Source organism: Habropoda laboriosa, unplaced genomic scaffold (genome assembly GCF_001263275.1).
Source record: "Habropoda laboriosa isolate 0110345459 unplaced genomic scaffold, ASM126327v1 scaffold36, whole genome shotgun sequence".
Classification (NCBI taxonomy): Eukaryota; Metazoa; Arthropoda; class Insecta; order Hymenoptera; family Apidae; genus Habropoda; species Habropoda laboriosa.
Genome location: NW_017100155.1, coordinates 1,344,468 through 1,362,032, shown reverse-complemented (window position 1 = coordinate 1,362,032; position 17,565 = coordinate 1,344,468). Strand labels below are relative to the sequence as shown.

Genomic DNA, 17,565 nt, shown 5'->3' with positions numbered 1-17,565 from the left:
CTAAACTTGTATAAACAAATAAATTTTTTTGATGTTTAAGTTTATTGTTATTAAATGCGCACCGTTTGAATATGAATTAATATAAATTTATACATTTAATCATTAATTATTCATCTTTTATGTAGGTACTATTTTCTACATCAATTTTATCATTCATTGACTAGCGCCCTCTTGGACATCCGTTTACACGAGTCCCTATCTAGTAGCGTAAGAGGTCGTCCGTTTCTTTTCCGGTTTGTCAAAATGGTAAGACGGTGCGGCGGATCTGTGATATTTATAAAATCAATAACGATTTGATTCATCTGTGTTAATGAAAATGAATGAAGTTTTTAATTATCCTTCAGAAATGTTGAAGAAAATTAATGAAAATTATTTTCTGTATAGGGTATCGACATTAATCACAAACACGATAGGAAAGTACGGCGTACAGAACCTAGATCACAAGATGTCTACTTGCGACTTCTCGTTAAAGTGAGTATTTTTACGTATATTCTGAGACATTTAATTTAAATTACATTTTCAATGTTGTATCAGTTATATTGCATATTTTATTAGTAAGCAAAATGAAATGCTAGTTTGAGTTATGTTAAAACGCAACTGCTTATTCTAACAACTAATACTGCATTGTTGTCATAAACACGTGAGTTTCAAAGTATATAAATCTATTTTGCGAACCGCACTCTGTGTCAGAGCTTTTATAGGCTGATCCAATTTGAACGTTCGCTAGAATAAATTTAGTCATCTTCCTATTCCGGCTGTTCGTATTATGCGAAAGACGTTTATTCGAGATGACACATTATAATAAAGAAACTTGATAAAAGTTCATATGATTATTTACAAATTATTTTATTGCATTTTAATATAGAGTATTTATTAATTTGTTATCCGTATATTTAAATCCAATATGTAAAAATTTCTTTATTAACGTATGTTTTAGCAATTTTTATGTTTGCTTTGTAATACTTTTCCTGCATTCTAGTATTATATTTTATGATAAAATGGTAAAATATTTTGTAATAATAATTAAATATTTGTCAAAAGTACTGAATATTTATTTCAAGTGAGAGTTCCATTAAAGTGAATTTTTATAAAAGCATGTTTTTGTAAAGTATACACAGAAAGGTATATAAACTTGTTTTTGTTATAGCTTTACCGGTTTCTGGCTAGACGTACAAATGCTAAGTTTAATAAGATCATCCTTAAAAGACTTTTTATGAGCAAGATACATCGTCCTCCAATTTCTCTTGCACGCATCGTTAGGTTTATGAAAAAACCTGGACGGGAAAATACTGTTGCAGTAATTGTTGGCACAGTAACAGATGATGCTAGGATTTTTGAAATTCCTAAACTTACAGTAAGTGATATTATCAAACTTCAAAATTTAATTTTTATTTAATTGGAAATACTTTAAGTTGGGAGCTACATATAAAACATTAAACATATTAAAGACTTTTGGCTTTTATAATTTAGTATTTAAAAAATTTATTTAAAAATGTGCAATGTGTTTATTTTATTTATATTGTATATTATAGATATGTGCTTTACGTGTTACTGAGAGAGCTAGAGCTCGTATATTGAAGGCTGGAGGTCAGTTGATCACTTTCGATCAGTTAGCGTTACGTGCACCTACCGGAAAACGAACTGTTTTAATGCAAGGTCGTCGTAATGCCCGTGAAGCAGTGAAACACTTTGGACCTGCACCTGGTGTACCACATTCTCATACAAAACCATTAGTACGTTCTAAAGGTCGAAAATTTGAAAGAGCAAGAGGCCGCAGGCGAAGCTGTGGTTATAAGAAATAAATTTTGTTTATTTGCCATCATTTATTGTACCATACCCTTAAATTGACTTGCAACATTTAGGCATTTTGTCTACTTCTACATTGTTTTATATAGCAAGCAGAGGTGGTTGGAAAATAAATTTTGGCTTTATAACAATGTTTTTGTATGTTATTAATTCCTTCATATTTAATTAAATGTGAGATCAAAAATTAATGTTGTATAAAAGAATTATATAAATGAAAAACAGGTTTGGGTACATTAATTAGTTTTTTATTTTATGTTGTCACATTTTTGCTTTCTTCGGGATTTTCTGTTAATTCTTCTGGTTTTTCTTCATCGTCTGATTGCGTTTCCTCTACAGCAGTAATATCCGGGAAATATAATTGTGATTCCTCTATACTTTTTTCTGGATTTTCACTTACATGATAGGGTCCAATGCCAGCAAACCCTAAAAACGCTTCACATCCTACTTTTTTTACAACACATACAAATGTCTCATACCTGGAAATTAATTTCATAGTTTTATTTTGGAGTATATTGATGTAGAATAAGTATATTTTCTAAAAAAGAGTTTTCGGCAATGATGTAACGTAATATTTACCCCGTTCTTTCCTTTACATTTAATTCAAATTCCGCAATACTCGTTGCTATAAGTTTCGCTTCTGGCGGTTTGTCGGATTCAAAAATGCCAAAATGTATTACTTCATCTTCAAATTCTTGTAAAACCATAGTTAGATCATTTTTTCTCGTATAATCATATTTGAACAGAACTATAGGTACATTTTCGGTTTTATCTTCGTACTATAAAATGAAGATATTCCATATAGTGCAATATCTATCTCATAAGTATGAAAATTTGAAACACTTACAGCATATGTATTGTTAGTGTATGTAGCAAAAATTGTACGAAAAACAATTGCCTTATTTCGAGAATTTGGCGGTGTCCATACAACAGGAAACATTTCAGTTTCATCTGTTGCGTAGGCAGGACGATGCCGCCTAGCATAACTACAGGAAAAAGAAATCGTTAGATACTGATTAAAGGCAAAATTATTTTTAGAATTATATTATCAACAATTTTATCGTGAAATATGTTAATAAATGTATGATTCAAGCAAATAATACTTTTATTCAGTTGATACAAATTAGAACAGAATAAAAAATTTCATTATAAAAATGTTCTTCTAAATTATTAGTTTAAATTGATGTATAAAATTTATTTTCAGTATGGATTAAATTATTTTAAAATTTTATTTGGATTCCACATCTTTTCTGTCTTCAAAATTGTGATATATTTTTCAAAAGAAGTGCATTTTTTTAAATAAGGGTTACGAAACAAGTTAAATCCTTGAGTTATTCCTTGGAAACTGGTTAAATGCAGTTACTTATTGGAATAAAGAACATTGTGAATAAATGGGTGGGCAAATATTTATGGGCGCTACTGTGTTTGTTTACCATTCTTCGTTAAGAATTGTTTCCGCGTTGGGCAATTCTGGTTCTCCAAATAAAAGGTTTAACAAGTGCTGATGTATATCAACTTCTGGTTTCGTTTCGTTTACTTTTAACCGTATGAACATACATTTACCATCTAAAAGCAGCTGCTTGGCATTTGGTGATGGTACATAGTCGGACTATAAAATTGTATAATTATAAGTTTCTGTATTTTATTGTACGCAATTTCATAATTTGCCATTGAATAATTTCAAAATTCGTTAAAATTATTACAATGTTAATAAAATATTAATATTTTACTTCATTAAACATCGTGTCAAGAATATCTTCATTGAGTCGTTTTCGCATTTCTTGTTCAATTATGTAATTCTCTGCTAATATTTCATCAACCAATTCTACGTACGGTGGACTTGATTTTTTATCTCTTTTATGACCTTCTTCGTCTTTAAAAACCCACGGGTAAAGTAAAAGGCAAGTTTCGTTGCTCAGTGAAGTAGTCAAGTGCAACATTTTGGCTTCATATAGTGCTACAGCTTCAGCTTCTGCATAAAATCATATTATATGAAAAAAATCATATTATTAGAAAAAATTTTGTTGTAGTATTTTGTTCATATTACTGTAATCCGAAAGAAAGCGTGCGTGATGAAGCGTTGTACAATTTTACGAATCGCAAAAGATTGCATTCATATCGTACTTAAGCATTAAGATAAATAAAAACAGCATGAAACAGTGAATTCTATTAAAATTGTGCGAATTAACTTTTAATATTATATTTTGTATTTTTTCTATAATCGTTACTGTCACAGAACCTTTTCGAGATTTTTTTGCCGCTTCTTTAGCTATTCTAGTTTCTTCGATAATTTTTAATCGTTTTACTTCTTCCGGACTTTCTTCCGATACGTGTATAGAAAACCTACATACGAGCGGCATAAAGAATAACTAATATTACGCTACTTTAATAACTTTTATTTATGTAGGACTGCATTTTAATAGTTACTTCTTTCATCAATGAAAATTATATTATTTAACGAAAATAGTGTTATATAAATTACATACTCGTGTTCTTGACCATTTTGCACTCGTTGCAATTCCGTCGTTAACAGTTTTAAGAATTGTGGACATTGAGCACCAAACATAAGGTTCACCATTCGACCATTCTGAATAAAAATTTTCGTAATTGCAATATATCACATTGTCAACTGTTGCTAATATGAACTTACGTGTATGAACATCCATGTTGGTTCGCTTTTCCCTTGGAAACGCTCTAAGTCCGATATGTAATCGCATTTAGCCTGTATTTATAATAATAGCGAGAAATTATTTTATACATTTTAGAAATGCATTTATTATATTATAGAAATTAGAAATTACCGTAGCGTAACTTAATGCATCTCCTCCAATTTCCATTTTAATCTTTTTTAGAATACTGATCATTCCTGTACAGGGTCCACTCCATTCTGAATATATATCAACCACTGTAAGATTATTTACAACATTAGAATTTCTATTAAAATCAAATTCAGGTTTAATTAAATAATTTATACATTCCTATTAAACCCGTTTTTGTAAGAAGTTTCTCCCATTCTTCATTATTAGAAATTTCAGCTTGCAACGCTGCCGGTGTTGTTTTTTTCGCCATCTTTCGCGTAGATTTTAAACCACCCTTTAAAAAATAATTCATAATTACAACATTAATATACCTAAAGGATTATAAATTATTAGAAAAATTAATAAGAATTTCAAACGATCAAACATCTGAAATAATTTCAACGCAATTAGTCAACAGAATATAATTTAAGAGTATCGAATTTTGAACGGTAACGATAATTTTGAAAAAGCGCGCGAAAAAAGTTTCGATGTGTGAGAATACCCTTCTTCGTCGCATCATTTTTCAAATATATTTAATTTCTTTTTTTCGATTGAACTATTTTAATTGATATTATCACTGAGTTTAAAACACAGTTTCTTTGATCTATCTCGAACGAGATACCGAGAAAGACTGTAGAAACGGTGTACTTATAAATCGGGGGACCATTGCCTTTCGGTTTAAGGCACGGGGACATCGGCGACATGGAGGACACGCAAACTCTACCGATTAAGTTGGCTTCTCGCTGCACAAATACACGCACAGATAATTACAGTGCACCGAAAGATCGGGGATTCCACAGTAAGAATTTTCTATGCATTGCTACCGACACGAAATATTAATCTTACGTTGAACCGTCTGTAATTATAGCTGCGTGTATTGGTACTGTGCTTTATAAGCTAACACGATTTATCGAGCCACATGAATAGTTTATGCGATAGTCATGCCAGTAAATTATGAAGCTCCCCTGTCAAAAGATATACATTTAAACGTTGTACATATTAAATCGATTATGGGACAGCTGGAAAGTAATTTCTTCCCTTTTTATTCAAATTATGGATATATAACGCGACCACGTATAATATATTACTTCTGTATGATTTTATGACAGTGCAAATTAAGCCTTCTGTTTTTTCTTCAAAGAGAAAGTCATTAGAGTAATAAAGAGAAACTTGTCTACAATAATTTAATGGATTAAGTACTTTATTATGATATATTTAGTGCTTGTTTATTCGATTTTATGTTTCACTTTGACTAATGATTATTTTATTACGGGGTAGTATATTGTGAAATTTATTTTATTTAGAATTTAGTGGATTAGTTCTGAATTTATACATCGTCATATAATTATGTATAATTTCGAATATTCGTGCCTATCAGTTTCCCCCCTAATTACTATATAATGACATAGTGACAAGGCAACACGCAACATAAACGTGATAAGTTAGTATTATAAGTATTTCAGTACACACTTATTTAGCTTTGTATCAATTTATAAAGAATACAAATGTAAATTATCTGGAAGAAATATGATTTGTTCTAAGAATAAATGTTATCAGAATTGTAAAACGTTTTTTTTTGGGGGGGCAATAAAGAATATCTAATTATTTTAATTTGCAATTTGTGAGTTTAAAATATTTTTTAATTAATTTGACGATAGTAGTAATTTTTATTGATTAACTACGTTTTACTTCACGTGATAAATATTGTAATAGAATCTTTTTAAAAATCATTATTTTTAAAATAAAAACTTCATTATACCAATTCAATTTAAACGATACTGCACTTCTAGGTGGCGCTAATATCAAATGAGAAAGTTTCACGAACATACCGTTCTTCTTGCAAAGCAATTCCAATATTGGTACAATAATGAACGCACCCACGCAGAAAATATATTGATTAATATAACTATATTTACAATCTTCTTCAATGATAGATTTCGTTACACAAAATATGTATAATTTTTATTTGATTTCTCTCACTAATGACATCATTGGATTTTCGTGTATTATTACGCACTATTTAATCAAAATTATAAGTAACATTGTTTACATTCAATTTTATAACATTTAATTAAAATAGCAGAATAACATTCGAGGTTGCGTTAAAATATAAGCTATATAATACAGTGATACCAATATAGTAATGAACAAAATTATTTCGTTTTTACATAAATGAATGTTTAATCTCTTCGTTAAGATAATTCAATGAATATTTGCATTACGTTTGAATAAATTTCTGTCACTTGTACTTCTTCCTGAACTCTGGAATTGGGAATGGATATATGACGTACTGTTGTTGTTCATAAACAATTTAGGGCCATTTCATTTTAGTTCAAATGATTTTACTATTATAACAAAAGCTTGAATAGAACACAATCATCCGCTTTCACAACTAACAAACACACTTATCAACAATACAGATAAAATACAATTTCCACGTCGATTATGCCATCTAGTTATTCTTTAGATATCGTGAGTGCCAGGGTTCGTGGTTCGCTGTTCTCTCGTTCTCCCCTCCTTTCCTACCATTTCCTTATCTGAATCAGCTGATTATTGTTTTCGTATTTCCAATGAAACAGACCGTTGCCGTAGTTATGATACGTGATACCTTTTAACGAACGACCTTCTCGAACATCCTCGTTGGTGCGTCGAAACGGACAACGAATCGAACAATTTATCGCAGCTAAGAATCGTACCGTTGTGCTTGAATATTTCGAACAAAAAGATTGACGTTTCGCGGGCGGGGTGACATCACTATCGTTTTCTGGTTGTGTTGTGTCAGTCACTCGTAGAATGACGCAGTAGAAGGTCGTCTCAGAGATGGCGAGCTTCCCAGTATGAAAATACAGTTTTATGGCGAGGTAAATTGAAGACTGTTTTCTACTAATTCGAAAAAGATCGAAGCGTAGACATCTTTCCATAAGACGAGCAATAAGGGCATCGAAGAGAAGCGATAACTTTGTTGTGACAAAATTGCCTTCTACCCCTTTGTTCGACGAAATGTCAGGGTCGCTGTTCTAATGTCAAAGTATTCATTTATTTTCTTTAAATTCAATGTGTTGTGATATATCTAGTGATAATCTTTCAAACTTTCGCTTCATCGTCGTTTTGACATTTGTGTTTGCCTTTTATTAATCGTCCCTGAGTGTACACGACGAACAGCTGTAGTAGATTGTGTAATATTCTTTAACAGGCAAAATAGATTCTCCCACTACCTTCTCATTACTCATTTGTGTATTATCTGATGTACAGATAACATTTCGTAAATTTCATTGTAGAAATAGTTATCCTGTCTTCGATAGATTATCAATTTCTTCGTTTCGTGCGATCTTTATTTGTTATGTACTGTATTGTTATTAATAGACATATGTATGTTGCATATATTTGATGTTTATACAAATAAATCTTAAATATGTAACTAATACATATTGGTTCGTGTTATTGCGTTTTTTTGTTTTGAATCTTTATTAAAACATATATTTGTTTTATGTACAATGATGTTGATTTTTATATATACAGATTTTAATATTAAGCTCATTTTTCATTAATGGAGTATTTTTCATTAATGTAGCAAAATATATCATTAAACATCTATTTATTGTTGTATCTCCAAGGTAGTAAATTTAACAACTGCATCATATTATGTCATATTTTTCATATAATTGTAGAGTAGTGGTAATATAACTTTCCTTTATTACTCAATTATTGAAATTATAAATAATTATGTGATTATTATGTTGATTAGTACATTAAAGTGGAATTCATAATTGAAAAGGAAAAATATACATTCATATTATTTAATTAAATAATATTGCTTTACATGTATTTATTTATAGGTAAAAATATTCAGTTTGGGAAGAAAAAATGTCTGCAGACTCTCCAAGACGTGGTGTGCATAAAGGAGTTCAAGTTGTATCACCACAACCAATAGTTGATCGATCAATCATAGACAGTGTTGCAGGAATAATTAATGATATTGTTCCACAGGTTGGTACATTAAGATATTGCCCTTTATATGATTTGTGTTGAAATAAATATTACATATAAAATATGTTATGTTTTTGTACAGGCTTATGCTGGCACATCAAATTCTGAGAATAAGGAGTCTATATCATGGGCAAGGTTTGAGTATGCAGACATTAATGACCCTGCCCTGTACCCAGATTACAATGAAGGCTCTAATACACCACCTTTATTATTGGTGCTTGGTTATACAACTGGGGTTCAGGTTTGATTTTTTTATTTGCTATTCTTAACATAGTTACATTACATGTATAATGAAACATTCATATGTATTAGAAAAATTGTATGTAACATAGATAATTTTAAATTGAGATGTAAACTTAAAAGAATATAGATATGAATATGTACAAACTGAAAAATGATTCAATTCAAACATTTGTATTAGATACTGAGTATGAAAGGTCTTTATAGATTTATCATGTTTATAACTATAGAACTCTGTTCTTTTAGTAGCTTTAAAATTGTGTTTGTGTTTATGAATGACTTGAATCTTATTTTATCTAGGAGGCATAATATGTAAACACGCACATTCATTATCAAAATAACAAGGTACATGTAGTTTGCAGAGATAATATGATACTTGAAATTTGATTCTCTAAAAGAATTTATTCTTAAGTTGAACCTTTAAGCTTCCAAATTTTTATTTGTAAAACTCATATAATAACTACATAGAATATGATATTACATATTACACTGTAATGTTATTTTAAGAATATTATTGTGAAAATGATATGTAACAAATTTTATTTAATATAGGTATGGTTGATAGCAGCAACAGGAGAAGCAACTGAAGTGTTGTCATGGAGACAAGGAGTGGTTCGCACTCTAAGAATTTTACCAAATCCAAAGACTGATGAATCTACTGATTTGTTTGAATTGAAACGGCCAATGGTAGCAATATGTGATTCAGCTGGACCTGGACCACAATTTTGCAACATTAGTTTCATTTCATTGAAAACTGGGGAACAAGCTAAAAGCATAAAATTTAAAAATCCTGTTTGCGACATTTTGGCAAATAAACGATCCATAATAGTAACATTTCTAGAAAAGATTGCTGTGTTTGATGCACGAACATTGGAAGATGTTTTAACAGTTACTACTTGCTATGTTAGCCCTGGTCCAAATCCAAATCCTGTTGCTTTAGGTACAAGATGGCTTGCTTACAGGTAATGATAATGCTTCGAGACTTTAATAATTATTAAAATTAAATTACCTCTGTCGTAATATAAAATATTTCTAGTGAAAAGAAATTACTACCACTGAAGAGAAGCAGTGGTGGTTGTGAGAGTGAGGGAGTTCAAAGTTACACAGCAACAGTTTTATACGCAGCAAAGTCTCTAGGGAAAGGTTTACGTGGTTTGGGAGAAACCGTCGCTTCAAGTTTAACTGGCAATTCAGTATCGCCGGTGGCTGTTAATAATATGGGTAGCGATGCGACACAACCAGGAGTGATTACAATATTAGATCTCCAAGCTGCTAAAGAGGAGAAAGATTTAGATGATGCAAATATAGAGACTGTAATTGCTCATTTTACTGCCCATAGTGATGCAATTGTTGCCATGACTTTTGATTTAAGCGGTGCATTGCTAATGACCGCTGACAAAAGGGGGCATGATTTTCATGTGTTTAGAATTCAACCGCATCCAGGTGGCCCCACTTTGGCAGCAGTGCATCATTTATATATTTTACATCGTGGAGATACTACTGCAAAAGTGCAAGTATGTACATATCTTTGTTCATTTCTAATCTTTACATTTTTAAGAATGTTTAAAGTTAAATATTTATATTTTATTATAACAGGATATGGTATTTTCAAGCGATACTCGTTGGGCGGCAATTTCAACTGTACGGGGCACTACTCACGTTTTCCCGGTCGCACCATACGGTGGACCGGTAGGAGTACGAACTCATTCCACACCTCATGTTGTAAATAGACTTTCAAGATTTCATAGAAGTGCAGGTTTAATGGATGACGGAACCAGATCTCATTCTCCCGTATCTCATACAGAATTGCCTTTATTAGTGTATCCATATTCTAATCCAAGACTTCCTCCGTACCCTCATCCAACTGTACTACATCCTCTGGCACAGATACGACAACCGTCAACGTTAAATCACGTAAATAGTCAAGTTCAACAAAGGTAAATGCCATTTATTTATCGATAGTTACTCCGTTGTCGTACTTTATAAATTTATTCTCCTTTATATGATGCAGTAGTCCGCAGCAAAGACAACGATTGCACTCAGACGATAGCGGAACATTACCATTAAAAATTTGTGCTTGCTTTGCACCTCCAAGAGCTTGGATGTATGCACAAAGGGAATCTACTGCGAAAGTTATGAAGAGGGCAGTCGATTCTTTATTCATTATGGCATGTCACGGAAATATGATACAATACGACTTAGAACCTAAGCCAGTTGCAGGTGAATAAAATAATTTAAAATGAAACATGGAACGAATTTAATGTCAATATTACAATTAAATTTTATTACATAATTACAATATTATTTCAGGTGTACCAAAAGAAAAAGTATGTGATGATACAATGATAGAATTAGAGGTTGAAGCCAAAGGCCAATGGCCTCTTTTAAGGTCCCCGAATTCATTTGAGATTGTGCCACCTTTACCAACATCTACTTCTTTACTGAGCGTAAATACTATACCGAAAGATATTCACGACAGTGATTTAGCAGAGGATCATTGGTTAAGTCAAGTAGAAATTGTAACACATGCTGGTCCACACAGACGACTTTGGATGGGACCTCAGTTTGTTTTCAAAACTTATAATGCAACTAGTGGGTTAGTTTTGCATAAATATGTAAATAATGTGTAATATCAGTTTTTAAATAACTTGTGCTTACCTGCAACTTGTATTTATTAATACAGAGCACCGGTGAATCTTGTCGAAGCCGAAGCTGTTGAAATCGGCGTAACCGGTGGATCTCGTCCAGCGAGATCAAATCCAGTTAATATGCCGCATGCTACATCCAGATCGCTGGTACCTGTGGTCATCGATGGCTCAGGAAGTAAGTTTATAGAAAATGTAGACATGTTTATTTTCTCAAGCATATTATATATATTTTAGATTTGTTGTACCTATATGAATATTCTTCAAATTCATTCATGATTTCTCAAACTTTTGTGTACATTTGTAAAATTCGTTCGTACATACATTTCTTTTTCTATTTTGTAAACATTAGTCTTTAATACGGAAGTATCCTTAATAGGAAATATCACTATAAGTACTTACTTACAATTTATCTCTTAGATACTGTTAGCTTTTGTTTTATTATCGTGACTTCTCAACGATTTCACGCAGATATCGAGTGCGTCTTTTTCCGAGCATGCGAAAACATTGCATATTTTCATAATAAATTTCCTAAATTGTTATAGTTCGTATATTTTCAATAAAAACAATCTTTTTACATAACTTGTAACGGGTGCGAAATAACACATTAAAAAGTAATCTATATTTAATGGTTAACAATACATTATGAGAAAAACGAACTATAACTACAGATTGTATGGATACGCAAAAAGACGCGTGCTTTGTCTTTACAAACACGATACATCTAGGATACAGGAAACTATCTTTGTAACTCATGTGTAATGTGTTTGTATTGTTCAGGCAGTTACGAGCAATCCCCAAGATTTATGGAAGCATACGGTGATTCTTTAGATAGTGAAAATACTGGAATTGGCGGTGGTGAAAATCAACTGAGAGAAGATCTGGCCGAAGCAATGCTAGAGACGTCGATCGCACCTCATTGTGCACCAGGTAAGTAATCATTACACAGAACGTGTGACGCTTGGTTTTCAAGTAGAAGAATATGAATCCCGACATATCCCATTTGTCGATATTCCGTAACATGCTTTTTTTTTTGTTTTTTTTTTCATGTACATCATAACGAAAGTATGATTCGAATTATTGAAACGTATACTCTTGAGTGCCTGAAACACGCGATTTTAGATTGCAACGTGGTCGTACGTAATTTATTTCCCTTTTTCAATGGGCCACCACCGATTGCGACTATCTTTACATCGAGATAATTGCACAGTGTAAAATTTTTCATCATGTTTTTATTTTACCCTAGAACTTTTGTTCGAATTCGGGGATATTTTACAATCATTGCAAGCGCACGTATTTAGTAACAGGTACGATATTCGTGCTTTCTGCATTTAGTGATGGATGATTGCTAGATTGTAAGTTTGTGTGGATACAGAACTGGCCAGAGGCAGGTATCTCCGCCCCCTCCCCCCTACCCTTTAATGATATTACATTTTATCACTAACAGCGATACATTTTATCAATGTCTACCCTTTACGTCGAGCTAAATAGTTGAAAGGCTGCGTGTGCAGTCTTAACTAACCCCTGTAAGAATCTTTCCCTTTCATTTGAAATTCCAATGAACGTAAGAACAAAAAAAAAAAAAGAAAAAGAATACATTCTCACGTAGTTCGAAAACAAATTATTTCAATTTATTTCTATCTATTCGACTGTACCATCTGATCTCGACACGGTAATATTGCGAACCTGAAGTTTGTGTTTTTGTGGTGTGCAGTGTGAAAACTCGGATCGAATATCAGCTTTGTTACATTAGAAGTCACGATTGATTCTTCTCTCTCTCTCTCACTCTCTCTTTCTCTATCTCTCTCTATCTTTCTTTCTTTCTTTCTTTCTTTGTCTTTCTTGTATCTCCGTATTCCCTCACGATGCAACATTGAATTTACTATTCGATTAATATCATTTGAACAAGAATACCTCTGTCACACCTCAGGCGATGTATTTCATAAAAGACCGAAAGAAAAAAAGAAAAGAAAAGAAAGTAAAACAAGGGAGATGTTGTGACTCGATATTGATACCTGCCAACGGCTTTTTCTGTTAATAGGGAGGCGATCGGTATTTGAGAGGGTGGGTCAACCGGTAACTAAAGTCGTCAACCCTCTGGGCACCGTGATTACCGTATCGGCCGATGAGGAGGACATTAACTCCAGTCAGGAGTTCGATTTCGCGGAGGAGAGCCACGTGCCGGAACCACCTAGGAGCGTGTGTGCCGAAGAAGGCCCGGCCTCTCTCGGTGATTTCGAGCCGGAGAGCCAAAGTCTGCGCAACCTCACCGAGATCTGTGCTGAAATGCGTTCAGCTAGCGAACCTGCGATCGACAGCGTGCCGGACGAGAATATCTGCGAGGTGAAGGAGAGAAAAGCACTCTGCGTTGAGATTGCTCCCATCACCAATCCTGGAAACTCTACCATCGATTTCGAGAAGGAAGAAGCGTTCCGCGATGTACCGACTAGCTTGAGTCTCTGCGTGGAACAGGGTGAAATACCCAGCAGTCCTATGACTCAAGCTAAGGAAGCAGTTTGGTGCAAGAAACTCGACAAAAAGGAGGATAAACGAGCTCACGAGAGAAGCATGTCCGAGGCACAGTACGTGGTGAACTGTGACGAAGACAGCGTTGTTCTGATGGAGAACAAGTTGGCTCACGGACGAAGAACTACATCGACGCACTGCAAAACGGAGAGTAAGAAGACTAGCGAGTCTGAGAAGACTACGAAGAAGTCTGGAAGGAACGGATCGAGCGCGAATTCTGGTAAGCGTGTTGAGGCTAAGACACCTGCTAAGAAATATATTCTAAAGGAACACGAGGATAGCATTGTCATCGAAGATACTACCACCAGCGACGATTCTAAGAATGGTTCTAGCAAGAAGAAGGATTGCCAGAAGAGTGGAATCGAGAGTGGTGAGAACAAGAGCGGAGAAACTTCGAAGGAAACTGCGACAGGAAAGTCTAAGGGCAAGTCAAAGTCTTCCACAGTTCAGGATTGCAAGGAAGCGAAAGTTGAACTTCTCGCGGAATGCAAGAAAGTAGTAGAACCGCTCGTAGAATTGGACGCTATAACCGAAGAGGCAGATAAAACGGAGGATTTCAAGTCTATGGTTACCATAGATGTCTCGATTAAAGAAACGGATAAGTATAAGTCACCGCCATCAGATTCAACCGACGATTTCAGTTCGAGCGAGTATCATATCGTTGATTCTGCTTTCTGCAGCAAAGACGGCACGTCGGTTCAGTCTGATGAGGACATCGAGCATATACAGAGTTCTGAGATCACTCAATTGCAGCAGGCTGATGGCACCGATAGCGATAAATGCGCGGACGTTATAAGTTGCGCCGGTTCATCGCCCATCATGCAGAGGAAGAACAGCAAGAACACGATATCCGACGACGATCTGGAGTACATACACTCTTCCGAACTGGTGGAGACACCTGACAAAACGTACAAAGAGTACCTGAAGCTCGAGTCTGACAAAGGTAGCGACAGCGAATCGGTAGCAGCCAGAAACAAACGCACGTTCTCAGACGATCTCGAGCACGTCGAACACTCAGATGTCTGCAATGCGCCGTGTGAAGAGGCTAGAGAAGCTCAGGAGAGAAGCACGAGGAAATCACAGGAGATATCGACGGAACAGGCGTCGAAATCGAAGAGCGCGAAGAAGACGAAGGACATCGTGGTGATCGAGAGCGACACTTCAGCTGCTGACGTGACTGTGATCATCAAACCGGCCGAGAGTTGGAAGAACAAGAACACAGAGAAGAAAGAGGAATCGGAAGAAGGTGTCAGCGCTAAAGATATTCCCGTCACTGAAAATCCAAGTCCTCTGAAGAAAGCTAAAATTCGTCCCGTTAAAACGTCTCCTTCGAATGTTGCGCCTAAGCGATCGCAAGCAGGAATTGAGATAATCGACATCGACGCGATGCAGAAAGCTGAGATAGAGGTTCTAGCTGATACCACAACCGCTCCGGAATGCAAAATTCTCTCTGGACCGGAATTATGCGGAACGCGAACGAAAAAGTCGCGAAAGAACAAGAAATCTAACGTCGAGAGTAACGTACAAGTCTTTGAAGCTTCTGTTGAACCCGTGAAGCACGTCGAGGAAACTGTAAAAGAGCCGAGTCCGCAGGAGGCAGTTGCCGAGGTGTCCTGGAGCACAGTCGTGAAGAAGAAGAGCATGTCTCCCGTAGCTGAGTCGGAGTCGCGAAATGAAGGCGATAAAGTTGAGGACGACGAGGCGAAGGAGACGCCTGATTCCACACAAGTTGCGACGCGGTTGTACCTCCGCGAGAAGATAGAGTCTCTGAAGAAGAAGTTGCAAGAGACTTCGCCGAGGAGGAATTCAGACACGAAGGAGTCGAGTTCGCAAGTGGTAGACAAGCTCGAAGAGGCTGTCACAGAAGTAGACACCGAGCCTTTAGTTCAAACGTCGGAAGTATCTTGGAGCTCTGTCGTGAAGAAGAGGAACAGCTTCTCTTCCGAGCAAGACACCAAGAAGGAACGCGAAGTCGATCCAATCGCGGAGGTGTCGAGCACCGAAGAGAGGAGAGTTTGTCGGAGGAACGTCGAATCGTCGATTCGTTCGTCAGCGGTGATCGATCAACTGAAAGAAGTTGTTACAGAAACGAGCGTGGAAGAACCTTCCATCCAGACGACGGTGATATCTTGGAGCTCGATCGTGAAGAAGAAAACTGCTTCTTTCTCGGAATCGAGTACGCGAATGGAATCAATCGAGGAGGCGCCACGCAGAAAGCTGGATCTCTTGACTGATTCCTTGGAAGCTGCTACCGGTTTCAAAGTGATGTCCTCCGCGAGTAAAGAATCGGAACAATTGATCGTCGAGTCCATGGACGACTGTGTCCTTCTGAAACTTTCAACCACGTCCTCCGAGCAATCGCCGAGCGAGAAGACGTTCGAGAAATCCTTGAAGCTGAAGGCTTCGAGCGAAATCGATGTAAAAGCTTCGAACGACTCGAAGAACTGTAACGTCGAGACGACAATTGTAACTCAAACATTCACCAAAGAGGATTTCTCTGAACCTGAGCGAGACGCCAAGCCAGAGAAAAGAAGCGACTCGGAGCAAGAGGTCGTGCCTGAAGGTTCGAGCTCCTCGGATGAGTTGAACGCGAACGTGGTGTTCTCGAGCATTGAGGGAGATCCTTCTGGCCGCGAGACGGCTGAGAAAAGCGCTATGAACACCTCGACCACGTCTGCCTACGCCACCCCCAAGAAAGGCAACAGGTCGAAGAAAAAAAAACGCAGATGAGTAGAGGATTGTATGGATGTACCTAGGGCCAGCCTTGCCCTTTACATACTCCTGATGCAAGTAACCGGGGTCGATTAGCAGGAGTATGATCTGGAAAACGTGCCGTGTACGCGATTGTCAAGTTGTGACGATCGAGCGTAACCCGATCGTTTATACGAGAAACGATCATCTTAGGAAATATGTATGATACAATCACTTCACTAGGGGAGCTAACTTCAGCTCCGATTTGGTCGAACAACGAGTGTCTTCTGGAAGCTTCACGTAATATTTCATATTTTTGAGAATATTTTCTAAAATGGGAAATCGTTGAAAATAGAAATACTGGTAGCACGTTGATTTGCGAGATATCACGTTAGAACAGAATCAGCACAAATGATCGTCGCGTAGGCACTTGATGAAATTTTCTAAGGGCAAGGCTGTACCGTTCTCATGTACATCCAATCGATCGTTCGAGTCGAATGCATAAAACGAATAAACATTATAGGGGATTGAGGACAAAAAATGGACACATACACACATTATATACACACACACAGACAGTAGGAATTTCGAGAAATGAAACTCTCTTCTGTATAGATATATTTAAACGAAAATCATCTTCTCCCAAAAACGTAAAAAAAGAGGCAAAAAAATTGTAACACCGTCTGTGGTTCGAACAGTTTCATAGCGATTTCTGTTTTGACTGCCTTACGTCTAAACGAATCCGCTGTGCGTTGTCCGTGTGGTGCATACGAGAAGTGTTCTAACTTTTACTACGATCGTCGAAATTCGATCGATTCGCGATCATTCATCGATGATTTGGATAATTTAGTAGATACCCCTTTTTCACGATCATT

General features: G+C 35.6%; 3 protein-coding genes across 3 annotated transcripts; 2 read left to right on the top strand and 1 right to left on the bottom strand.

The window, feature by feature from the left end:
- Positions 1-223: 223 nt before the first annotated feature.
- On the top strand, positions 224-1,833 carry LOC108576156 (60S ribosomal protein L18). Its single transcript, XM_017939102.1, has 4 exons — positions 224-246; positions 385-471; positions 1,148-1,354; positions 1,533-1,833. The coding sequence occupies exons 1-4, from the start codon at positions 244-246 to the stop codon at positions 1,800-1,802; spliced, it is 567 nt and encodes a 188-aa protein (XP_017794591.1). The 5' UTR covers positions 224-243; the 3' UTR covers positions 1,803-1,833.
- Positions 1,834-2,056: 223 nt separating this feature from the next.
- On the bottom strand, positions 2,057-5,121 carry LOC108576021. Its single transcript, XM_017938967.1, has 11 exons — positions 5,104-5,121; positions 4,784-4,896; positions 4,605-4,710; positions 4,454-4,525; positions 4,290-4,390; positions 4,043-4,146; positions 3,534-3,775; positions 3,237-3,412; positions 2,651-2,789; positions 2,383-2,582; positions 2,057-2,282 (listed from the first exon to the last, which is right to left on the bottom strand). Exons 1-11 carry the CDS (start codon positions 5,119-5,121, stop codon positions 2,057-2,059), a joined length of 1,497 nt encoding a protein of 498 aa, XP_017794456.1.
- A 3,344-nt stretch (positions 5,122-8,465) lies between these two features.
- LOC108576351 lies at positions 8,466-16,793 on the top strand. Its single transcript, XM_017939327.1, has 11 exons — positions 8,466-8,588; positions 8,671-8,829; positions 9,381-9,790; positions 9,865-10,342; positions 10,425-10,765; positions 10,840-11,048; positions 11,139-11,424; positions 11,512-11,651; positions 12,254-12,403; positions 13,515-16,300; positions 16,355-16,793. The coding sequence occupies exons 1-11, from the start codon at positions 8,466-8,468 to the stop codon at positions 16,727-16,729; spliced, it is 5,457 nt and encodes a 1,818-aa protein (XP_017794816.1). The 3' UTR covers positions 16,730-16,793.
- The last annotated feature ends 772 nt before the right edge of the window (positions 16,794-17,565 follow it).

Excerpts from the sequence above, each read along its gene's own strand:
- LOC108576021 (XM_017938967.1), bottom strand. Across the intron at positions 4,391-4,453 it reads CAACATGGATGTTCATACAC|AATGGTCGAATGGTGAACCT; the intron begins GTAAGTTCATAT and ends ATTTTTATTCAG. Across the intron at positions 3,413-3,533 it reads TTGACACGATGTTTAATGAA|TCCGACTATGTACCATCACC; the intron begins GTAAAATATTAA and ends ACAATTTTATAG.
- LOC108576156 (XM_017939102.1), top strand. Across the intron at positions 472-1,147 it reads ACTTGCGACTTCTCGTTAAA|CTTTACCGGTTTCTGGCTAG; the intron begins GTGAGTATTTTT and ends TTTTTGTTATAG. Across the intron at positions 1,355-1,532 it reads TTGAAATTCCTAAACTTACA|ATATGTGCTTTACGTGTTAC; the intron begins GTAAGTGATATT and ends TGTATATTATAG.
- LOC108576351 (XM_017939327.1), top strand. The coding sequence starts at position 8,466 with ATGTCTGCAGACTCTCCAAGACGTGGTGTGCATAAAGGAGTTCAAGTT. Across the intron at positions 9,791-9,864 it reads ACAAGATGGCTTGCTTACAG|TGAAAAGAAATTACTACCAC; the intron begins GTAATGATAATG and ends AAATATTTCTAG. Across the intron at positions 16,301-16,354 it reads AAGAATCGGAACAATTGATC|CAATCGCCGAGCGAGAAGAC; the intron begins GTCGAGTCCATG and ends ACGTCCTCCGAG.